General features: G+C 38.0%; 1 protein-coding gene across 7 annotated transcripts in view; it reads left to right on the forward strand.

Annotated features, from left to right (window-relative positions):
* Tcf12 (transcription factor 12) overlaps positions 1-24,002 on the forward strand; it is a 356,155-nt gene extending 332,153 nt beyond the window's left edge. For all 7 annotated transcript variants that reach the window (XM_026384772.2, XM_026384774.2, XM_026384775.2 and 4 more), the window contains 3 exons: positions 2,823-3,055; positions 16,684-16,837; positions 20,400-24,002. In XM_026384772.2, coding sequence (XP_026240557.2) covers positions 2,823-3,055; positions 16,684-16,826 — 376 coding nt within the window. In that variant the 3' untranslated portion in view covers positions 16,827-16,837; positions 20,400-24,002. The remainder of the gene's footprint in view (positions 1-2,822; positions 3,056-16,683; positions 16,838-20,399) is intronic.
* The last annotated feature ends 1,958 nt before the right edge of the window (positions 24,003-25,960 follow it).

Raw genomic sequence — 25,960 nt, forward strand, 5'->3', positions numbered from 1 at the left:
TGTGTACTTCACATGCAGATTTTTTTGTTTATAACGTTGGTTTTGTGTGTGTGTTAAATTAAGGTCCAAAGGAGATTACAATGAGTATGGTAGATGTAACCAGAAGAAACAGCATGGTCCATTTTGCCATTCACATTCTTACAAGCTGCCTTTTTGCCTTTTGACATTCTTACTATTTTCAAAACTGAAACTTTTCTCTTGGAAAAAGTAATTTTTAAGGTCCTTTTGCTATCATTTTTAAAAAACACTTTTTAAATTGCCAATGGACCTTTATTTTATTTATTAATTTACTTATATGTGGTGCTGAGAATCAAACCCAGTGCCTCACACATGCTAGGCAAGCACTCTATCACTGAGCTACAACCCCAGCCCCCTATTGCTATCATTTTAATATACATTTTACTTAACTGATACCTACAAATGAGGAAGGAAGAACTAGATCCAGCAATCTAGAGACCACTCCTTTGAGGCATCTTAACTCTTTCATAGTTAAATTATTCAGAAAGAACATTAAGGGAAATAATTTTGTGTCCTTCCTCTTCATATATCTCCTCATCTGCTACATCAAGAGTCAGGAAACCATCTGTAAAGGGTCAGAGAGTAAATATTATAGGTTTTATGGGCTATAGAGTCCCTGTCACAGGTACTCAGTTCTGCTTTTATAGAATGAAGGTAGCCTGAGATAATGTATAAGCCAGTGATCATGGCTATTTCAATAAAATTTTAGTTCCCAAAACAGCCAACCAACTCATGGCCATAGTTTATAAACCCATATTAGAGACCACCAGAAATCAGAAGGTAGTGTAACAGGTTAACAGTTGTTAATACTAATTCATTAGTGACCAGCATGACCTTTGGACAAAGTGAGGCTAACCTGGGTTTGAATTATGGCTCCATCACATATTGGACAAATGACCTTGGACAGTTGTCAAAGTTCTTTGAGACCAGTTCCTCCTGCTCTAAGAAGAGACTTTCTGTTGTATTTCTTAGAGTATTCTCTAAGGAACAACCTGAAAGTGTTGCATGTAAAACCTTTTGCATACTTTGTAACATGCAGTAAGTACTCCATTTATAAAGCTACTATAGGTTAAGTTATGATAATTTTAAGTATGCAATATAGGTTTCCTTCCACAGAGTAATGATATGGTTTCTCATCATTACTAATAAGCTTTATGTTATAAGGAAGTCACTGATTTCCCTCTGTTTTATATTTACAGTCCAGTCCTTTTTTTATTTTTTAGTTTGAGACAGAACCTCACTAAATTGCTGAGGCTGACCTCAAATTTGCCATCCTCCTGCCTTAGCCTCCTGAGTTGCTAGCATTACAGACATGCCACTGTGCCAAGCAAGAAGTTGTATTTCTTAAGTTTTCCTAGAGATTCTGATGAGTGGCCACATTTGGACACCTTTGGGCTAGATGATCTTTAAAGGACCTTTTGAAGTTAAAGAGCCAGTGACTCTGTTATCAAAAGAAGGCATTATAATTTCAGTTTTTTAAATTTACTTTTTCTTTTGTCTTTGTTTTTGTTGTGTTGTAGCGGGGATCTAACCTAGGGCCTCAGGCATACTAGGCAAATGCTCTCTCATGAAGCTAGGTCCGTAGTCCTGTCCTGAGTGTTTTCTGTAGCATGGGTTTTGGGAGGTTTTAGATTGGTTGGTTTCGTAGTGTTTTATGGTACTGGGGATTGAACCCAGGGCCTCATGCTTGCCAGGCAGTAGTTCCACCACTTTAGCTACATTCCCAGCCCTTTTTAAAAATGTTTTATCTTGAGGGCTGGGGCTGTAAACTCAGTTGCAGAGTGCTTGCCTAGCATATGCAAGGCACTGGGTTTGATCCTTAACACCATATGCAAATAAATAAAGGCATCTGTCCAACTACAACTACAAAAAGATTTTTTTTTTTTTAATGTTTTGTCTTGAGACAGGGTCTCCTTAAATTTCTCAGCCCAGCCTTGAACTTGCAGTCTTTTCTGACCTTCCCAAGTAGCTGGATTTGCAGGTGTGTTCCACCATGCCTGGCTACAACATGCTTTTTTTGCTCATTTTTCTTTTGGGCCAGTAATTTTAAGGTGTAATTCACATACCATAAATCAGGTATTCACCACCATGCCTGGCTTTAGCATGGAGACATTTTTATGCTAAAATGTACAATTAAAAATGTACCTGGGGGCTGGGGATGTGGCTCAAGCGGTATCGCGCTCGCCTGCCATGCGAGGGGCGCTGGGTTCGATCCTCAGCACCACATAAAAATAAAATAAAAAGATGTTGTGTCCACTGAAAACTGATAAATAAATATATTTTTTTAAATGTATCTGAGGGGCCATGATTGTAGCTCAATGGTACAGCACTTGCCTACTATGTGGGAGGCACTGGGTTCAATCCTTGGCACTACATAAAAATAAGTAAAGTAAAAGTTAAAAAAAAAAAAATACAACTCTTTTTTTTTTTTTAATGTACATGGAGCTGGGCAGGGTAGTGCATACCTGTAATCCCAGCTACTTAGGTAGCTGAGGCGGGATTCTAAATTCAAGGCCAGCCTTAGCAACTTAGTTACACCTGGTCTTACCAGGGATGTAGCTCAGTGGTAGAGTGCCCCTGGGTTCAATCCCCAGTGTTAAAAAATAAAAACATGTGGTAGAGTTTTGAATATATAATCTCATATCTGCACTGAAGAATGGAATGACAAGAAAGAAGTATACAGTCATGTTAAGTGCAGCTGTTACTCCTGTTTAGTAAATTTCATTTCTGTCTTCACAATCTTGAACAATCAGCATATTTTACTTGAAAGAAAGCTAATAGACACTGTTATTGCTTTATTTCAGCAGTACTAACGAAGATGAGGATTTGAACCCAGAACAGAAAATAGAAAGGGAGAAGGAAAGGCGGATGGCTAACAATGCCAGGGAACGTTTGCGTGTGCGGGATATTAATGAGGCATTCAAAGAGCTTGGCCGAATGTGTCAGCTTCATTTGAAGAGTGAAAAACCCCAAACAAAACTCCTTATTCTTCATCAGGCCGTGGCAGTCATCCTTAGTCTAGAACAGCAAGTCAGAGGTAAGTGGGTACAGAAGAGATAAAAAGTGTTCTACTGATAGGTGGGCAGACCTTTCTGTTTCCACTAGTTGTATTGCTTAGGCAAGTTATTTGTAAGTCCTCCCAGTACTTCTGTCTCACTGTATTGGTCAGTAAATGTGATTCTTCAAACCAGTAGAGAGTAAGCCTGTGAAACAAGGCAGAAAACAGATAGCCTCTGCCTGCTGCTCAGCGTTAGTGCTTTGTGCCACTTTGTTCTCATGGACTCTTCCCTTACAGTGCTTGATTTACTTGTCTAGGTCTGTCCTCCTCCCTAATCCTCCCTGACTTCCCTTGTTCTCTGTACTCTAAACTTGCAGACTTTACTCTGCTGGTTAGTTGGCTGCCTAATCATGGCTCCTGATGACTTTGTTAGATATGGATGTCCTTTACACCTGTGTCAGTAAGATCTCAGGGCTTCCTCTTGATCCCTGATTAGGAATACCATAGACTTCCTGGAGGAGTAGCACATACCAACATGCCTGTGTCTCCCTAAGGGCAAAAGTGTGTGGATTATAAAGGCTCAAACCCTGCTGACTTAAGCAACCATTCTGTTTAATTTTTCATGAACTTTGATGAAAACTAGAAGCTTTGGAACCTCATTATTTAACATGCATTTAAATCATACTTCTTCTGCACCAACCAGATGTATCCTAGACACTGAGCTATCAAATGATAGAAGCTTCCTGCCCTTGAAAGTTTCTACCATCATGTTTGTATTTTTGGATACCTGTATATATATGATTTATGAATGTTTTATTCCAAGCCTTTTTGCAAGGAATTCATAATTGTGACCCTGCTTTCCAGGCCCCACCAGTAGTCTTTCTTCACCAGAAGTTAACTCTTTCAATGAATATTTATGTTATATTTTATTTGAAGAAGGAAAAAAAAGAATAGAGATGGGCAGATATTTGAAAACTACAACCATCAGCCTTCACCATTGATTATAGAAAAAAGAGAAAACTTTTAGAAAGAGATAGTAGCAGTTACTTCATCTATTTCCCTCCAATATTTTTAGTGCATAAGGGTATTGTATGGAGTATCTCGTGGATGATCAGCATACTACTAAAACCAAATACTTAACTCATCTTGTTGCAAAACCCTTGAAGTATCTGTGGAGGATATATGAAACCTAATCTTTAAGGGGTTATATGCTCCTTTGAAATATTCATAAAGAGGCCATTCATCTGTAGCAGAAGCAGTATATCCTTGAGCCTGTTGGTATGTCCTGTCACTTCACCAAAATATTGTTTTCTTGAATTGTCTTTAACAATTTTGTCCTTACTCTGAAGGCAGGAAGGCACTGTGCTTAATAGTCCAAGTGCACTCATCCCCCTCTCTTTAGCCTGAAATATTTTTTTACCCTGAAAATATTTGGAGCCATTTATTGTTAAAGTTATTGTCTCCATCTAGGATGTGAAAGTCTTACTGTCTGGTCAACAAGAGTTCCAGAATTCATTTTAGTACAATACCGTTTCCTTCCCACAGTACATTTGAGCTAGAAAACAGAGTCCTGAGTGGGTTTTTTTAACTTTTTTTTTTCTTTTTTTTTTATTGGTTGTTCAAAACATTACAAAGCTCTTGACATATCATATTTCATACGTTAGATTCAAGTTGGTTATGAACTCCCATTTTTACCCCAAATACAGACTGCAGAATCACATCAGTTACACATCGACATTTTTACATGCCCTATTAGTAACTGTTGTATTCTGCTACCTTTCCTATCCTCTACTATCCTCCCTCCCCTCCCCTCCCCTCCCATCTTCTCTCTCTACCCCATCTACTGTAATTCATTTCTCTCCTTGTTTATTTTCCCATTCCCCTCACAACCTCTTATATGTAATTTTGTATAACAATGAGGGTCTCCCTCCATTTCCATGCAATTTCCCTTTTCTCTCCCTTTCCCTCCCACCTCATGTCTCTTGTTTAATGTTAATCTTTTCTTCCTGCTCTTCCTCCCTGCTCTGTTCTTAGTTGCTCTCATTATATCAAAGAAGACATTTGGTATTGGTTTTTTAGGGATTGGCTAGCTTCACTAAGCATAATCTGCTCTAGTGCCATCCATTTCCCTGCAAATTCCATGATTTTGTCAGTTTTTAGTGCTGCGTAATACTCCATGGTGTATAAATGCCACATTTTTTTTTTTTTATCCATTCATCTACTGAAGGGCATCTGGGTTGGTTCCACAGTCTAGCAATTGTGAACTGTCCTGCTATGAACATCGATGTGGCATTATCCCTGTAGTACACTCTTTGAAGGTCTTCAGGGAATAGTCCGAGAAGGGCAATAGCTGGGTCAAATGGTGGTTCCATTCCCAGCTTTCCCAGGAATCTCCATACTGCTTTCCAAATTGGCCGCACCAGTTTGCAGTCCCACCAACAATGAACAAGTGTACCCTTTTCCCCGCATCCTCTCCAGCACTTGTTGTTGTTGGACTTCATGATGGCTGCCAATCTTACTGGAGTAAGATGGTATCTTAGGGTGGTTTTGATTTGCATTTCTCTGACTGCTAGAGATGGTGAGCATTTTTTCATGTACTTGTTGATTGATTGTATGTTCTCCTCTGAGAAGAGTCTGTTCAGGTCCTTGGCCCATTTGTTGATTGGGTTATTTGTTATCTTATTGTTTAATTTTTTGAGTTCTTTGTATACTCTGGATATTAGGGCTCTATCTGAAGTGTGAGGAGTAAAAATTTGTTCCCAGGATGTAGGCTCCCTATTTACCTCTCTTATTGTTTCTCTTGCTGAGAAAAAACTTTTCAGTTTAAGTAAGTCCCATTTGTTGATTCTTGTTATTAACTCTTGTGCTATGGGTGTCCTATTAAGGAATTTGGAGCCCGACCCCACAATATGTAGATCGGAGCCAACTTTTTCTTCTATCAGATGCAGAGTCTCTGATTTGATATCTAGTTCATTGATCCACTTTGAGTTAACTTTTGTGCATGGCGACAGGAGGGGATTCAGTTTCATTTTGTTGCATATGGATTTCCAGTTTTCCCAACACCATTTGTTGAAGATGCTATCCTTCCTCCATTGCATGCTTTTAGCTCCTTAATCAAATATAAGATAGTTGTAGCTTTGTGGATTAGTCTCTGTGTCCTCTATTCTGTACCATTGGTCCACACGCCTGTTTTGGTACCAGTACCATGCTGTTTTTGTCACTATTGCTCTGTAATATAGTTTGAAATCTGGTATCGCTATACCGCCTGATTCACACTTCCTGCTTAGAATTACTTTTGCTATTCTGGGTCTTTTATTTTTCCATATGAATTTCATGATTGCTTTATCTATTTCTACAAGAAATGCCGTTGGGATTTTAATTGGCATCGCATTAAACCTGTAGAGAACTTTGGGTAATATAGTCATTTTGATGATGTTAGTTCTGCCTATCCATGAACAGGATACATTTTTCCATCTTCTAAGATCTTCTTCTATCTCTCTCTTTAGGGTTCTGTAGTTTTCATTGTATAAATCTTTCACCTCTTTTGTTAGGTTGATTCCCAAGTATCTTATTTTCTTTGAGGATATTGTGAATGGAGTGTTTTTCCTCATTTCCGTTTCAGAAGTTTTTTCGCTGATAAACAGAAAATGCCTTAGATTTATGCATGTTGCTTTTATATCCTGCCACTTTGCTGAATTCATTTATTCTAGTAGTTTTTTTTTTTTTTTTTTAAAGAGAGAGTGAGAGAGGGGAGAGAGAGAGAGAGAGAGAGAATTTTTTTTTAATATTTATTTTTCAGTTCTCGGCGGACACAACATCTTTGTTGGTATGTGGTGCTGGGGATCGAACCCGTGCAGCACGCATGCCAGGCGAGCGCGCTACCGCTGAGCCACATCTCCAGCCCACTAGTAGTTTTTTTTTTTTTTTGTAGACCTTTTTGGGTCTTCTAGGTATAGAATCATGTCATCCGCAAATAGTGATAATTTAAGTTCTTTTTTTCCTATTTTTATGCCTTTAATTTCTTTCATCTGTCTAATTGCTCTGAGAACTATATTGAATAGAAGTGGTGATAGAGGGCATCCCTGTCTTGTTCCAGATTTTAGAGGGAATGCCTTCAATTTTTCTCCATTCAGAATAATGCTAGCCTGAGGCTTAGCATAGATAGCTTTTACAATGTTGAGGAAAGTTCCTGTTATCCCTAGTTTTTCTAATGTTTTGAACAGAAAGGGATGTTGTACTTTGTCGAATGCTTTTTCTGCGTCTATCGAGATGATCATATGGTTCTTATCTTTAAGTCTATTGATGTGGTCAATAACATTTATTGATTTCCGTATATTGAACCATCCTTACATCCCAGGGATGAATCCTACTTGATCATGGTGCACAATTTTTTTGATGTGCCTTTGTATCCAATTTGCCAGAATTTTATTGAGGATTTTTTGCATCTAGGTTCATCAGAGATATTGGTCTGTAGTTTTCTTTCTTTGAGGTGTCTTTGTCTGGTTTCAGAATCAGGGTGATATTGGCCTCATAGAATGAATTTGGCAGAGCTCCCTCTTTTTCTATTTCCTGAAATAACTTGAAAAGTATTGGTATTAATTCTTGTTTAAAGGTTTTGTAAAACTCCTCTGTATACCCATCCGGTCCTGGGCTTTTCTTGGTTGGTAGTCTTTTGATTGCTTCTTCTATTTCATCCATTGATATTGGTCTGTTTAAATTGTGTGTATCCTCCTGACTCAGTCTGGGTAAATCATATAACCTAAGAAATTTATCGATGTCTTCACTATCTTCTATTTTATTGGAATATAGGTTTTCAAAATAATTTCTAATTGTCTTCTGTATTTCTGTAGCATCTGTTGTGATATTGCCTTTTTCATCCTGTATGTTAGTAATTTGAGTTCTCTCTCTTCTTCTCTTCGTTAGCATGGCTAAGGGTCTGTCGATCTTATTTATTTTTTCGAAGAACCAACTTTTAGTTTTGTTAATTTTTTCAATAGTTTCTTTTGTTTCAATTTCATTGATTTCCGCTCTGATTTTAATTATTTCTTGCCTTCTGCTACATTTGCTGTTGTTTTGCTTTTCCTTTTCTAGGGCTTTGAGATGAAGTGTGAGCTCATTTATTTGTTGTTGTTTTTTGTTTGTTTGTTTGTTTGTTTGTTTTTTTTGAGGAATGACCTCCAGGCGATGAATTTCCCTCTTAAAACTGCTTTCATTGTGTCCCATAGATTCCGATATGTTGTGTCTCTATTTTCATTTATCTCTAAGAATTTTTTGATTTCCTCCTTTTGTCTTCTGTAACCCATTGATCATTCAGTAACATATTGTTCATTTTCCATGTGATGTAGGATTTTTCCTTCTTTTATCATTGATTTCCAGTTTTATTCCATTATGATCAGATAAAATGGATGGTATTATCTCCACCCCTTTATATTTACTGAGGGTTGCCCTATGGCATAATATATGGTCTATTTTTGAGAAGGATCCATGTGCTGCTGAGAAAAAAGTATATCCACTTGATGATGGTTGATATATTCTATATATGTCAGTTAAGTCTAGGTTATTGATTGTGATATTGAGTTTTATAGTTTCTTTATTCAACTTTTGTTTGGAGGATCTGTCCAATGGTGAGAGCAGTGTGTTGAAGTCACCCATAATTATTGTGTTGTGGTCTATTTGATTCTTGAACTTGAGGAGAATTTGTTTTATGAATGTCGCAGCACCATTATTTGGTGCATAAATATTGATAATTGTTATGTCTTGTTGGTGAATGGTTCCTTTTAACAGTATATAATGTCCTTCCTGATCCCTTTTGATTAACTTAGTCTTGAAGTCGATTTTATTCGATATGAGGATGGCCACCCCTGCTTGCTTACGAGGACTATGTGTGTGGTATATTTTTTCCCAACTTTTCACCTTCAGCCTGTGTATGTCTTTTCCAATCAGATGTGTCTCCTGGAGGCAACATATTGTTGGATTTGTTTTTTTAATCCATGTTACCAGCCTATGTCGCTTTATTGGAGAGTTTAAGCCATTAACATTTAGAGTTAGTATTGATATATGGTTTGTACTGCCCGCCATGTTTGATTATTATCTTTTTTTTAAATTTATTTTGTTTCTCCGTGATTAGCTTTCCGTGCCCCCCCCCACCCTCTGTCATTACCGAGGCACTTCTCACTGATGGTTTTGGTTATTGTTTTTCATTTCTTCCTCGTGTAGTGTTTTGCTCAAGACGCTTTGCAATGCTGGTTTTCTGGCTGCAAATTCTTGTTTATCATGAAAGATTTTTATTTCGTTGTCGTACCTGAATCTTAATTTTGCTGGATACAGAATTCTTGGTTGGCATCCATTGTCTTTCAGTGTTTGAAATACGTTGTTCCAGGATCTTCTCGCTTTCAGCGTCTGTGATGAAAAATCCGTTGTTAACCTTATTGGTTTACCCCTAAATGTAATCTGCCTCCTTTCTCTTGTAGCTTTTAATATTTTCTCTTTGTTCTGTATATTGGCTATCTTCATAACAATGTGTCCTGGCGTTGGTCTACTGTGATTTTGTATGCTCGGTGTCCTGTATGCATCTACAATTTGTATATCCGTTTCCTTTTTTATTTCTGGAAAGTTTTCTGTAATTATTTCATTCAGCAGGTTACTCATTCCCTTGGTTTGAATCTCTGTACCTTCCTCTATCCTGATGACTCGTAGTTTGGTTTTTTTATGTTATCCCATATCTCTTGGATGTTTTTCTCGTGATTTTTTTACCAGCCTTTCTGAGTTGGCTAGACTCTTTTCAAGATGATATATTTTGTCTTCATTATCTGACGTTCTGTCTTCTACTTGCTCCACTCTGTTAGTGATACTCTCAATTGAGTTTTTAATTTGGTTTATCGTTTCCTTCATTTCTAGAATTATTGTTTGATTTTTTTTATAATCTCTATCTCCTGATAAAGATGCTTAACTTCTTCTTTTATCTGTTTATGTAATTCATTTTCAATGTGTTCTTTCACTGCTTGGATTTGCTGTCCCGTATCCTCTTTAAGGTTCCATTCCATCTGTCTAAGGTGTTCCTTGAGTTCTTTATATGACCATTTTTCTGGTGACTCTAGGTCCTCCTGAATATTTAGGCTGTCCTTCAATGTTTGTACTCCTTTTCTTCCTTGCTTTTTTATGCTGCTCATGTTACTTCTTGTTCTGTTTGACTGCTGAGTTACTTTTTACTTTTATAAATTTATTTGATGCTTGGGAGGAAAGATATTAGAAGGGAAGGGAAGAAGTCACCAAAGAGAATGAGAGTAGGCAAGTAGAATTCAAGGAATGGGGAATAAGGAAATTGAAAAGAAATGAAAAGACAAAAGAGAAAAAAATAGAAAATAAAGAAAGAAAAAAAATTTTTTTTAAATAATAATAAAAAATGAAAATTAAAATTTTTTAAAAATAATAATAATAAAATAAAAAAATTAACATTTTTATAAAGTTAAAGAACAACAACAAAAAAATGAAAATGAAAGAAAAAACCCAAATTAAAAAAAGATAACAATAATAAATGCAGTCATAGAGTTCGATTAACTTCTCTTCCAGTAGGTGGAGCTGTGCCCACTGGGCCAAGCTTCTCCTCTCAATAGGTGGGAACCAATCACTGTGCAGCAGCTCTTCCTCCCAGACTGGGCGGGTCTCCAATCCTGAGTGTCTAGGGCCTTCTCTTGTGTTTCCTCTAGCCAGTTCCCGCTCACCTGTGACGCTCACCACAATACTGGCTACACACCAGGTCTGCTGCTCCCGGGAGCCCTGTTTTCATGAACGACTGGGCACACTCTCCCTGTTGCCTCCCTCAGACCCTAAGTTTGTAGAGCTTGGGGCTGAGAACCCCCAGCCAATTTGCTTGCCCTCCGGTAGCCACGCCCCCAGTAGCTGGTACAAGAGACCTCAGTTGTCAGCACTGGTGGGAGCAGTAGCCGGGAGTTCCGCTCCGCGAGTCCTGCGCCACTCCTGATTCCCTTGGTCTGGCTATCGTGCTCTCGGGAGAGCTGGGAGGGGCCCTTAAGGTTTCCCTGCTGTGTGGAGAGGGATGGCTAGGGGATTACACACCTGTCGCCACTGGTTTCAATGAAGTTATCTCCTCCGCCCGTGACGTCAGTTCTCTGCCATGGTGGTATCCCATGCAAATGGTGACCGTTCGTTACCTTTGCCGGGTGACCAATGCAACGGGTGGGTCCTGACTGTCTCTCCCAAGCCCCGTTTCAATCTTGTGGCCACTGCCTATGAAGGCTCAGTTGGCTTTTACCTCTGTAAGTTCAGAAGGGCCGACCAGTTATTTCAGCGGGATCTTTAGTGCTGAGTCACTAGAAGCAGGCGAACCAGAGCTTGAATGCAGCCGATCCGGGCTCGGTGTGTGTTCTGAGAGGCCCCAGATCCACTGTTGGCCCCAGATCCACGTCAGCTCAGCATTGCCTAGTGATCCTGTAATCCTAGCAACTCAGAAGGCTGAGACAGGAGGATTGTTGAATTCAAAGCCACTCTAGCAACTTTGTGAGACCAGTCTTACTGGGCCGGGTCTTTGCCTCCTCCTTAAGAAGTTCCTCTTCATCTTGACCTTCATGCCTCATCTTGCCCCATTCTCCATATTAGATTCTCCTCTACATAATGCCCCTCACATTATACACCATCATGGTGACCTAGAAAGGGGCATAATTCCTTTATGCAACTCAGGGCCTGTCCTGGAGTTAGTGCAGAGGTAATTCACAGACTAATCACATGCCTGTAACATGTGGTACCCTAAGAGTCTCTGTGTCTTGGTAGCAATCTTATCAACACTGGCAAATGTTCACTTCAATCCTCAAATGTACACTGAAACTTTTTAAGAACTTGAATCGTCCAAGGAGAAGGTCACATCCAGCGCTGATCAGTGGCGTCCCCGTGAAGCCAGCCAAGAAACAGCCCCGAACACGCTCCCTGGACAAAACCCACAGCCACACCACCTCCTCAGGCCCCAGGGGCCGCCAACACCACAGACATCTCCCTAACTTTTTTTTTTTTTAAGAGTAGAAAGACCCACTCTCAGATCCACACCATCAAAATGAAAAATACTTCTGTTTGGGAAAAATGTTACAAACTCTACTACCATGCCCGTATCGATCTTGATCATTTGTAACATTTAATTCTGCAGTGGTCCCATGTAGGTACCTAGAACAGAAAAACTGAGTCTGAGAGGGTTTTAACACCTAGGCTTGTTCAGCTGCCTGCTGTCTTTCTGGTCACAGTTATGGGTATTAGCTTCCTGTGGATTCTGAAAGCTCTGTCTAAGGAGTCTTTCACTGATTAGAGTTTGAACAAATTTCAGATATGCCAAATCATAACTTTTTCAGGGATTACTTTAATATTCAGAAAATACTTTTTCCTTCTTTGTGACTCTGGGCCTGAAGCCCACAGCCTTTATCTTATATCCCTAGGATACATAAAAGACTTTTTCTTGAAAGACACTCAAAGCTGTCTGTCGAACAGGGTCTAGAATCTTGATGAAGTTTGGTATAGTCACAGTTTTTTTCCTGGGCTTATCTCTAGCAGTTTTGAGTTATTTGGTAACCTGCTCACATTTGAGAGCCTCTTCATACCGGCAGTTCCTGAGCCCAGCAGTTTCTATAGACATACATTTTGTTTATATGACATGCTTTGGGTATCCTTAGGATTCCTTGACTTTTCTTCTGGTATAGGCTGGTGCTCCAAAACTTTCTCTTGTCTAGTAGCCCCAACCTGCTGGATGAGTGAATAAGCAGGAGGCAAGCAGACTTAGGTCCAGCAATCATCCTAGAAAATAATAGAAAGAATGGCTTCTCTTCTAAGCTTCAGAGTTTTCCCAGAGCACATTTTGTGCCCTGGTGCTTCACATAGCAAACCCCATCTGGTCCCTGCCATTGCCAATTTCAGCCTTTCTGTTATCATGGTCACAGTTTTAACATTATCCTTGTCATTTGTATTCCTTAGCAGATTTCACATATAACCTTCAAATTTGTACTTTTAGCATTACACAAGATTCAGTCAACAATCAAACATTTCATCCTCTCAAGTTCTTTCATAACTCAATCAGCTCCCATCTCTTCTGGCAATAATTTATACATAAGAGAACTATTAGGTTTTAAATTCCAGTTACCAGGTGAGTCTGAAGATAAATGAGCTAGGACATTGGTTACCAAATCTGGCTGGTCCCAGAATCACCTGAGGATTTTCTTTTCTCAAACAAATTTCCAATACCCCCCAGGAGATTCAGTTGGAATTAGAGAGTCAAAGATGATAGAGTTGGCATATGCACTGATAATATTCCACTATAAGGACAGAAGAGAAAGGAGGCAATAGCAGATGAGACGAGTGGAGGAGGGGAAGCATGTAGGAAGAAAAATATATGGAATAGAGGTACCTAACTTATTTATTTCCAAGTACCAAAAAATCCTAAGAGTACTCCTCTGAAGATTAGGATCTAATGTTGTGGGAAATATAATAATTTTTTCAAATGGCCTAAAAGCATCATTATGAGATTTCAGAGCATCAGGGTTAGAAAGAATATCTGAAAACTTCTAGAAACAAAATTTAAATAGTTTGTAGAAAAAGGAACAAGAGTCAAATATCTTCAGAGCTCTGGATACTAGTACTCCTGAATTCTAGGAGATAGTGGAACAGTGCTTCAAAACTCTGAGGAAAATCATTTTCACCCTAGAATTCCATACCTAACCAAACAATCAAAATAAAACAGAATAAAGATACTTCAGATATATAAAGACTTTAAAATTTTACCTCCCATGTACACTTTTTCAGAAAGCCTCTGGAAAGTTGGCTTAGGCCAAATAAGACACAATCAACAAAACTAAGGTATGAGATCCAGAAAACAGAACTTAACACAGGAGAGAAGCTAAAAGAAATCCCATGACAAGAGCTCCTAAACCTAGGGGCTGGGGTAGAACAGTGGTAGAACACCTGCCTCTCAGGTGTGAGGCACTGGGTTCGATCCTCAGCGCCACATAAAAATAAATAAATAGATTGAATATATTGTGTCCATCTACAACTAAAATATATATATATAAGAGAGAGAGCCTAGAAAACAAAACAAAACAAAAACCTACTAGACCTAGAAAACATTTCATTCATTAAAGACAGAAGATGCTTATCTGAAGAGAAAAGATTTTCAGGGAGAGAAAATAGGATTAATAGATGACATGATGTGTTTGAGATTGTAGGAAGATATATTGATAGGTGTCTGTTAGATCTGTTGGAGTATTAAGTAGGGGATAGGTAACTCCACATCATGTACAACCACAAGAATAGGATCCTAATTAGAATAAGTTATACTCCATGTATGTACAATATATCAAAATACACTCTACTGTCATATATATCTAAAAAGAACAAAAATAATATGAGAAGTAGGTGATAGGATTAGCATTACTAAAAAAAAAAGCAAGATAGCTGTGAACTTACTGGGAAACCTGTTTTATAAGCAAGGAAACTAAAATTCTTGATTTAGCAAGTATCTTCATATAGTCACAATAACATAAATATTTAACTAGTCATAATAATCAAAAAAATGGCTGTAAGCTGGGCATGATGGCACATTTTTGTAATCCTAGCTACTAGAGAGGCTGAGGCAGGAGAATCACAAGTTTGAGATTAGCCATGTAACTTAGACCCTATCTCAAATAAAAAAATAAAAAGAGCTGAACATGTAGTTCAGTAGTGAAGTACCTGCCTAGTAAGCTTGAAGCCCTGGATTTAATCCCCAGTACAAAAAAAAAAAAAAAGGAAAGTGACTACTGAGTGAACCAGAAATGCCACTGTAAACACGTTGAGAAGATGGCGTTGTGATACTGCCACATCTTCAGCTTTACACCCAACATCAAGAGATAGAATTCCTCTAATGGAAATGTGGGAACACAAGCGAACATGCCCTGAAGGTAATGTTGGACTTCTGCTTTAACGTCTCTATCAGATCTTTCTGGCTACACAACACATACTTCCATGGATTGCTCACACACACCAAGAGGTATAAAAGTGTGACCCTAGCCTTCACCTTGTCTGACTTAAAGCTACATATACTTTATGTTTCCTAGAGTCTGCTACAGTATTCTTACTTTTACAACTCAGAAGTGTTCTTTGTCTTACTTTGGAAACTGTAAGATCTTGCCCAACTTGTTGAATTTTTCAACCTTTCCAGCTGTTTTAATCATGCATCCTAGATTCTGGTATGACACAGAGTCGAAGTTAGCTAAGAGCATATTCCATTATAGGGGAAATGTGAGCCTGTCTCACATGAGAAAAATTTTAAATCTCACTTTTTCCTCCTTAGGTTTTTACCTGTAAATTTAACTTCTCTCTGTCTCTCTGGTCATGATGTGAGACTGTCACCTCCACAGGACCATGACACATAGCAAAGACAAACTCTTCTTATTGATCAGAGGTGCAGTTACTTGTCAAAAAAGCTCTTGGGCTGGAGTGTAACTCTGTGATAGAGCACATCTTACCATGCACAAAGCCTTGGGTTTGATCCCACCTCCACAGAAAAAGAAAAAAGAAAGAGCTGGGCACAGTAACACACACCTGTAATCCTAATAACTGGGAGGCTGAGGCAAGAGGATTCCAAGTTCGAGGCTAGACTCAGCAACTTAGCAAGAGCCTGTCTCAAAATAAAAAGAGCTGGGAAGTTAGCTTAGTGGTAGAATACCTCTGGGTTCCATTCCTAGTACCACAGTAAATAAATAAATATATAAGCTCTTTATATTATTTTAGGGCATTTTTAATCAGTTTATAAAAAATATGTGTAACAATATTTACCAAAAGAAAGACTATATCAGTAGTAGTTATGGGCTAGATATCATGTGCTTTAAATTTTTATTCTTTTGGTAAAACCCAATTTCTTAACCTCTTTTGAAAATTCATACATTTCTAGGCACAGTAGCACATGCCTATAATCCCAGCAGTTTGGGAGGCTGAGGCAGATGGATTGAAAGTTAAAAACCAGCCTAGCAACTTAGCGAGACCCTAAGCAACTGAGTAAGACCCTGTCTCAAAATAAAAAGGAAAGGAGGGAGAAACAGAATGAGGGGGGAAAAGAAGAAGAAAATGCCTACATCAGGGGTTCCATCCAGGCTTCTTGGCTATCCTAGGTGGTAAGGATTTTGGTGGTAAGGATTTTACCACCTATGAATGACAGCTAGCAATAGAAAGAACTACTCAGTCATCTCTACATATAAAAGCAGAAAAATAGGGTGTGCATTAATGTCTCTTTCTCCTAAGTTAGTACATTTCCTACAGAGAAATATCTCTCTTATTTTATTATTTTCTGTACTGGTAAAGTTCTAGATAAGGCACAGATGTCTCTCTCCGAGTACATAGTTGATTTCAGCTTTCATATCAATTCATTGTGCCACATCTAATGAGGACTCTGAGGAAGCTTGGTCAACTAATAACAACACTTGCCAAAAAGTGAAGAGTAGCATGATGATTTAGATCAAATTAAACCCTAGAAGACTAAATCAAAAGCAGAAAATGAAGAAAACACAAATGGTCACTAAGAATTTGAATCTGGTGATTGATTTAATGCTGAACTTCGGTGGGAGAACATTGTGGCTACCTCTGTGTAATGGCATTTAGTATGGGATGGCCATAATGATAACAGTTCTTTCCTCTTGTTTTAGAGAGGAACTTGAACCCCAAAGCAGCCTGCCTTAAGAGAAGGGAAGAAGAAAAAGTTTCTGCCGTATCGGCAGAGCCGCCAACCACGCTGCCAGGAACCCATCCTGGGCTTAGTGAATCTACCAACCCTATGGGTCATATGTAAACATCAGCCAGGTGAGTACAGCTTTGAGAAAAAAAAGTACAAGGAAATCACTTAAGATGCATCTTAGATTGAGTTAAAAATCTTTGAACAAAGTTCTCTGTTGGGCATTAGCCTTTGCAAAGGTCATATGTAATTTAGAGTATAGAGTACAGCAGTTTGCCTTTCTCTTATCTAATTAGAGAGCCAGTGGCATTTTATATTATTCTCTTCTAAGTTTTACAGTGTCCTATAATTTATTAAGAAATGTTGGGGGCTGGAGTTGTGACTCAGTGGTAGAGCGCTTGCCTAGCAAGTGTAAAGCACTGGGTTCAATCCTCAGCACCACATAAAAATAAATAAATAAAATATATTGTGTCCATCTACAACTAAAAAGAAAAAAAATTTTTAAAAGAAAGAAAGAAATGTTGGATATTCTGTTCCGAGTCATCTTGTGTACTCATTCCTCTCATGAATATTGTTGTGATCCTAGTACAAAATAATGCAGTGACTCATTCATCACATCAGAAGGTATTTTTGTTCCCACTCATACTCCTTATTCTTCTATTCAGAAATGCTTGACTTTATCAGCAAGCAGTTTTCTGCTAATCATCCATGTCTTCTTTGTCATGAATTTTCTACACATGAAAGAGTTACTGCTTACTTCCATTTGGCTCAGTAATACAAGTTTGTAATACACACCTTCCTCCCCCTTGTAAGCACATCATTTAATACCTCTAGAATCTGTCAATGAATGTGAAGATGTTACATGATATAACCAGAATACTCTTCTCTCTGGTGGAGTTTTATTTGTTGAAAGACTATTCTTTCTGCCCACCCCACCCGGGATTCTGGGTATCAAACTCAGGCCTCACACATACTAGGCAAGTGCTCTACTACTGAGCTCCATCCCCAACCTGAAAGACTGTTATTTTTTGTCTATCCTTCATGGACTAAACACATCTTTGTGATTTTTTTTTTTTAACCATACAATACAGTCACATTGGTATCTAAGTTGTAAGGTTAATATTTAGAAAGCTCAAATTAGTATAGACTGTAATTAAATATTTGCAGCAGTAGCATTTTATCTAGTAGTATTGATTAAGAATAGAACTACTGGCTGGAATTGTGGCTCAGTGGTAGAGTATTTGCTTAGCATGCATGAGGCACTGGGTTCGATCCTTAGCACCAGATAAAAATAAATAAAGGTGTATTGTGTCCATCTACACCTAAAAAAATAAAAAGGAATAGAGCTTCTAACATAATTTTTATATGCTGCCTTAAGCAGAATTTTAAATCAACGGATTTAAAACAGTAAAAAGCAGATGGTAGAAAAGTAAAATAGGAAAAAATATATTCATTTGGTCTGCTTTCTGACTTTATCGTTTTGAGCTGAAAGTCTGGAATTTAATTGAATATTTACTAAACTGCAAACACTAGTCAGTAACTCACCTTTTTCTGAAGGATTTGGTGCTAGCCAACCCTATTGGGATCAAACTAGATTACAATTGAAAATTTCATTTGGGGAAAAAGGGAGGAAGAGCCAATATAATGAGTTAAGTCAATAGTAATAGTAACATTGGCACACTGGAGAAAACGCCAAACCACTTCCCCCACAAAAAATATCAGTAGTCCAATAGATTTTCATGTCAAAGAGACTTTAGGCAAGAGCTTGTTAATTTGCAGATCCTCTAAAAGCCAAGCTATTGTTTTATATTCTGTGAAAAATATAAAATACTATGAAAAAGTTAAGTACTTTTATTTCATAAACAAGCCTTGCTCTTTTAAAATAAAAGCGTATCACTATTTCTCAGTGAAAAGTAATTCCTAAATTGATAGATCATTTCAAAGAAGAGTGAGGAGAGGTAACTTCATATGCTCAAATCCCAGTACCCACCACTAGGCTATGTAAAAGAACACTTGACATTCACACTCAATTTTATCTCAGACCCTGGGTTTTATTTTTTCTTGTGTCTATTCAGTTTGTTTTACCTATTTTATTTTATTTTTTTCTTACCCAGTCTCCCACTAGCTTTATCCCTTAACTCTGTCTCCCTATCTCATTTCTCTTTTCCTGATGACTTCCTGATCTTTTACTACTTCTGTGTTTCATTTTGCTTTCATATCTTCTACCCTTATCCTTTTCCATGATGTGGATATTCTTTTACTTAATTAAAATTTTAAAATAAATTTTAAAAGGCTTCAAGATTATGAGACATGCCATCAATACACTTTATTCCATAGATTTTATAGGCTGTTCTTAGAATATGTCTTATGGTTGCTACTATCTGGTTTTACATGTTAACCTGGTAATCTTCAGTTCTTTGTAAAACTGGAGAACAGATTAAAACCAGCAAAAGATTTGGCAGCAAGAAAACTGCTACTATAATCAGAATGACTAAGAAATGACCACAGAATGTCTGCTTATAAAAATATAAGAGCTGGGCACGATGACGAATGCCTGTAATCCAGCAGCTCAGGAGGCTGAGACAGGAGGATCTCAAGTTCAAAACCAGCCTCAGCAGCAGTGAGACACTGAGCAACTCAGTGAGACCCTGTCTCTAAATAAAATACAAAATAGAGCTGGGGATGTGGCTCAGTGGTTGAGTGCCCCTGAGTTCCATCCCTGGTACCAAAATTCACACACACACACACACACACAAATAAAAGGATGTCAGGCATGGCAACATGCCTGACCAACTACTCAGGAGGCTGAGATTGGATGATTGCTTGAATCCAGGAATTTGAGACCATCTTGAACAACACAGTAAGACCCCTTCTCAAAGTACACATACACAAGAATTTGCCACCAATATAAAGCCAAATAGCTTTGAATCCCTTAGTTTTCTATCCTGGAGCATAGCTTTGTCAATTAACAGTACTATGCTTATTGTTTACTAAGGAAGTGAAAATTTAATATTCTTCCTAAACTAGTTCCATCATAAGTGGTTTAAATGAAGTAGCTCCTTTTATTTTAGGTTTCACTTGCTGTGATTTTAGTTACCCAGTTAACTGTGGTTCAGAAATACTTAATGGAAAACTTTAGAAATAAACAATTTATAAGTTTTAAATTGTGTGCCATTCTACATAACGTAATAAAATCTCACTCTGTCCTGCCCAAGATGTGAATCATCTCTTTCTCCCCAGTATCTACACTTTTTGCTCCTTGCCTGTTAGTCACATAGTAACCATCTTGATTATCAGATCCACCATCTCAGGATTGCAATACTTATTTTCAAACTTTTACTTAACAATGGCCCCAAAACACAAATCTTCATTTTAGTATACTGTTATGATATTGTTGCTCATCTCTTACAATGCCTTTATTATAAATTAAAATTTATCATAAGTATGTATGCATAGAGGAAAACAGTGCATCCATTGAGACTCTTGGAAGATAGCCTTCTCAGATGAGGTAGTAGGGATAGAGGTGGGACTGATAACCTATAAGAATGAAGCTCATTTGTAAGTCAGTTACCAGACTACTAGTTTAGTGCAAACATTTCTGTAAGTGAAGAATACTGACTTGTTTTAAGAGGATGGTGTTTATTTTTAACAACTATGTACTGACTAGTACCTGTTCTCTCCCTGCCACAGTTCCAGAGTTATCAGTAGGCTAGATAGAAGGTGACCTCTCCTCATAAGGACTTGGACAACTCAGATTATCTGAAGACACAAACCTGACAGGAGGGAGAAGATAAAACAAAACACTTGAAGCAAGAAACTCAAATGTAATCCTATGATCAAAGCAACTGGTGAACACTTCCATCAGAAGTGAAAATAGGAAGCTCATCGGATAGAACGTCAGCCCAAGAGATGTTTGCAGCATATCATTTTGTTGCAAGCAGCATGTCGCTTCTGCACAATCAGAGACTGTCTCGATCTCTCCACTCACCGTGGAAGTTGCCTTGTGCCTAAACTGAATTGACAAATGCATTGTAACTACAAATTTTATTTATTGTTATGGAACTGTAAGGTCTACATATAAAGGGAAAAAGTTAAATGTGGAAAGCTGATGTATACTCAGCTGATGCCAGCATTTGTTAAAGCTGTTCACGTGCAGAGAACAAAGCAGTGACAACCATTGGCCCTTAGCATTCCCGGCATACCTGTTAGTGTCTTAAAAAGGAAGGGAAAAGTCTTTTGTTGCCCTCTCCTATCCTTTTGCCATATGAATAGTGTTTTCCATGAAATAGGAAAATATTACTTGATATAGCATTTCTCTCGCTCTCATTTTTTCATTTTTATTTTCTCTTCGTGGGTGTTATACTTGATCTTTGAATCTGAGTAGTTTATGGTCACAGTCCAGAATTCTCCATGCAGCCCTGTGTGCTCTGCACATCCACCTTATAGTGGTAAGCAGAGACTATCTGTGACCATAGCCTTGCTAAGATTTTAAAAGGGGAAATTTCAGCCCCCTAGGTTTTCCCCCCAAGTAAACATTGCTTTATTTCTAATAATAACCAAGACTTTTCAAGCTTCTAGGTTTCATAGTAAAGCTTGTAATAATAGCAAGAAGTGTAAATTACAAGGGAAGAATCTACTTTTTAGAAATTGCTTTGTTTTCCAAGCAGTAAGTACTACATAATATAGTACTTGTAAAGTGTTAGCTGTAAGTAAGCACACGATACGTTTAAAATACAAAGATGATTTTTCAGGCTGTGATTATGGTGAACAAAACAAAACCCAGTAGTCACCAAGGCAGGTAGTGTGATAAGTGAACACACCACTCTGAGGCTAATTACCTAATGGAATACAAGAGCAATGGTCACCCATGTTTCCTTATCCGAGCCTTTATTTCTCTGTCATTTGGATGGCTGGTCAGTGGGGAGAAATTCAGTGGGTGATTTAATCAACTGCAAACCATCTGCCCCCATCCCAAGAAGAGGAGCCAGATTAGCATTAAACCAGTACGTGTCAGCCCTTTGTAATACTGTGCACTAAGGCACCCTCTGTCTCTAACCCTTAGGAGTTGTTTTTTAAGTCATAGTCATCACGCTGAACTTCCACGAAATCTGTCTTCCACCACAACCACCCTGGGAGAGAAAAACATGCTAAACAAGGTTGTCTTGGCTTAATAATTCCTTATAGCCAGTATCAACAATGGCAATCAGCACACAGAAGAGAGAGCCCAAATCACTATGTAACTTAAAGATTTCTGTTAATTTGAAAGAACAAAAACAATTAAGACAGAACTGCAGATCCTCCAATCAGGATGATTCCTAACAAATCAGCTATTTGTGAACTTGGTGGACTTTTTGGTTACCTTAATTTGCATATATTCTCCAATTACATCAGAATCTATCTGTGGCCTTGTTCTTCATTTCAGTGTTAATCAGCTAAACAGAAGTTGTTGCTTATGATGTGTGAGTGAACATATGCCACTGCCTGGCCTTTTTTCTTCGGAGCTTGTTGTCTTTTTCGCTATATTAGACTTTGCAGTATGCCCAGAAGCTTTCCTTCATAAAATAGAAAGAAAAAAACATTTGGCTTATTTTTCACTGTAGCTAGTCTTTTATACAATAATCTTGTAAGAAAATTTCTTGAATTCTAAATATTACTCTTTCTAGATTTTTGAAATCGAAAGTTTTCAGTAAAAAGTTTCTTACTTTATTTTATTATATTAGGTAGTAAAAATGTAGGGTTATTTACCATAACCTGTTCATTAATATCAGAAATTTACAATAGCATTTTAAGACCATAGTAGGATTCTAGCATACCGTGTAGTACCTATGGAGTATTGTAAGAGCTACTTGTTCGAGATGAATTGCTTCTCATCTTGTTCTCCAGTTTCCATTGTTGGTTTATTGCAGATTTGTATCCTGTGTCAAATTCAAGGTATTATTGATAAACCTTTTCAACCAGCAGCGAGAAGTTCAAAATTTTTTCTGTCACTGTAACAGAAAACACAATATGTATATAACATTTATGTAGCAATAAATGTGCCATCTTTTTTTTAACATAGTAAACTAGTGAGTTTTTTACATTCCTGTTTCCCATATAATAATGTATTGTTTTCTTTTCTCTATCTCATCTTTCCCAGAAAGGCTTATGTGCTTTTCCTGTCTGCATAATCTGTGTTTTTCTGAGAAACAACAGTAAGACATCAGTGGACTGGAAGAACTAGGGTGATATCTAGCTTGTAGCTTCTCCAGGTTGTGCATTTCTCTTGTACTTTCTACTGATAGTGGCCTTTAGCCTTTATCTAAAGGTTGGACAAACAGCAGTTAGTAGCTAAAGAAAATCTGCTCTTGTAGATCTGGAGGGAAATGAAGACAATGGAAGGACAGGAGTGAGGCTTTTCAAGTTAATATCCCTTAAGGCACTTTTACATTTCTCATGTTCCAGTTTTTAGCACCACCACCCACCACCAAAAAAAAAAAAAAAAAAAAAAATCCTAGTGATTATCTAGGAGAACTTCATGTCAATCAAGAACCAGAGATAGTGACTTTGTAGAGGGCCTTTGCTTAAGCAGCCCAAGGATGGTATCTGACCTGTTAAGATTGGTTCTCTGAATTTTGAATGTGCTTTTCACTTTGGGGGCCCAGCAGAGGATTTTATTTATATTGTGGGATTCAGTAAAAACAAACTTTTTTGGTTTGATTTTACACAAAATGATAAACTAAAAAGCTCCACCCCAAAAAATACATACAATGTTAGAGCTGAAATTAAATCTGGAGATCATCTAGTACAACCACCTTGTTTATAAATTTGTAAAAACTAAGGCTCAGAAAGGTCACATCTCCAAGAGCACAGAATTAGAACAGATCAAAACACTTACAACTTGTCATACAAACCTCCCTACATTTACTTTCTCTTCTTTCTTTTTCAGATGTCTAGACCTAATCTATTCAGGCTTTATTTTCCTCTATTTGTTTCCATTCATGTTTCTTCTAGCTCATACTTTTTTCTTCCCTGAAAACTCAGATTTTAAATAAATATCATGAGAGGGGTGTGTGTGTGTGTGTGTGTGTGTGTGTTAGAAGTTGAAAGTGTTGGTTTTGGCATCAAACAGTCCTTGATTCAAATCCAGATTCAACATCTAATTAACTCCATTTCCTTATCTGAAAAATGGAGATACTTACAAGACTTGTTTAAGTACTGAATGAAACAATGTATGGAAAGCTCTTACCATGATACCTGTCATATAATAAGTACTCAATAAATGATAAATATTTTTTAAATAAATAGTATTATAACCAGCTCCTGGGATGATTCCTCTTTGGCCACCATATAGAGGTAAAGGGTAAATTCCCAGAAAATGTCAACCACTCTTCATAGGAGTGAACGATGTTCTTTTATAGCAATCTGATGAAACATTACATTTCTTTCAGTAACCTCCCATGGCTTCATTTTAAGTGGATATATGGTAAATGATTAGAAAATACTAAAATGTGTTTCTTTTTTTAAAAAAAAAAAAGGTATTTATGAGCACACATACACTCATATTAAACCGTGTTTCAAAAGAAAGCACATGCCTGTAATCCTGGTACCAAAAATCCCTGGTACAAAAAAAAAAAAAAAAAAAAAAAGCCGGTCATGCTGTTAACAGCTCTGCTCAGTTTGCATTCTCTAGAGGCAGATTCTAAGATGGAGTTTGAAGAACAAAGGATTATTAGAAGTACCATGAGAACAAAAATGGAGAGGAAATGGGAATAGGCAGGGACCATGATGTAGGTCTGATGTCTATAAAAAAGAATAGGGGAGAGAAGGACTAGGTAGAGTCTCAAACAGCCAGCAGCTCTGAAAAAGGCCTGAGGAAGTCCAGTTGCAGGCGACAGAAGGGACCAGCACAAATATTGCCTGTTAAGAAGTCTTGTGTTGAGTAGGGCATGGTACCAGTGTTCCTGGTTTGGTCAGGCATTGGTCAAAAGAGACCTGGGGAGACTGAGGCCTGTTAGAACATGGCAGCAAGGTGCTGCAGCCAGGGACTGATAGCTCAGTACACTTACCCATGGGTTATACTTGAAGGGAAGCCTCAGAGATGCATCTTCATAATTTCCAGCAGTACCTCACTGCTACTTCCTGCAAAACAAAACCAAAGACACTTCTTCTAAAGTCCCTTGGAATTAAATAGACCTCAACAGGTTGGTGAGTGCTCCAAAAATTGAGGTTCTTTTCCTTCTGGCGTTCCACAGTCAAGGAAACCTACACATATTGTCTGAAAGAATGAAATCCATTCCTCATCCCTGGTCTCGGCTGTGAACATATGCAGTCAGGGTACAACCCCTCTATGGTTGCTGTGTTTAGTTTTCTGATGTTCTCATAGGACACAGTGACTCCCTGCCTGCTGGGAATTGTCCTCAGCATCTTTGTGATGATCTTAGACTTAGGAAGTCCACAAAGTCCTTATCATTTGGGGGTGTTTTCCTGTGACTGCACCAGCCCCAGCGGCTCTTCTGCACTATATTGAGCATATGCATAGAAAAAAAAAATTTCCCTGTGTTATTTTTCTTTCCCTCTAATCAATAATTGCCATAAGACACTGAAGAAGGGTTTTTTCCTCTCCTTTTGACCTCCAATCCCTCTGAATTGATGGCGGGGTCCTGCCTGCTGAAGGTCTCCATTCTCACTCTTGAGGGTCAATGCTCCCCTGGAGAGGTCCCAAGCTAAAGTCTTTCAGGAACTCAAGTCATTTTGTCCTTAGGCATGGCAAGCACAATGCCCAAGTCCTCCAAAGTCTATGAAAATGTTTGCAACGTGAAAAAATATTATGGTACCAAAGACAAACTACAAAATTAATTTGGAAAATAATTACAAAATTCATATAAAGTTGTTTATAGTAAAGTTACTATTTAATATAGGACTTGAGCTTATTTTAACAGATTGAGCTAAACTAAATTAGGTATAGAAGAAATGTACTCAACACAATAAAAACCATATATGAAGTGGGCATTGTGGCACACGCTTGTAATCCCAGTGACTCAGAAGCCTGAGGCAGGAGGACTGCAAGTTCAAGGCCAACCTTAGCAATTTAGCAAGACTCTATCTCAAAAATTTAAAGGCTGGGGATATAACTCAGTGGTAAAGCACCCCTGGGTTCAATTCCCACATCTAACATGATCAATGGTGAAAAGCTGAAAGTTTTTCCTCTAATATCAGAAACAAGATAATGATGTCCATCCCACTACTTGCATTCTTCATAGCACTGGAAGTCC

The sequence above is a fragment of the Urocitellus parryii genome, chromosome 6 (genome assembly GCF_045843805.1).
Source record: "Urocitellus parryii isolate mUroPar1 chromosome 6, mUroPar1.hap1, whole genome shotgun sequence".
Taxonomy (NCBI): Eukaryota; Metazoa; Chordata; class Mammalia; order Rodentia; family Sciuridae; genus Urocitellus; species Urocitellus parryii.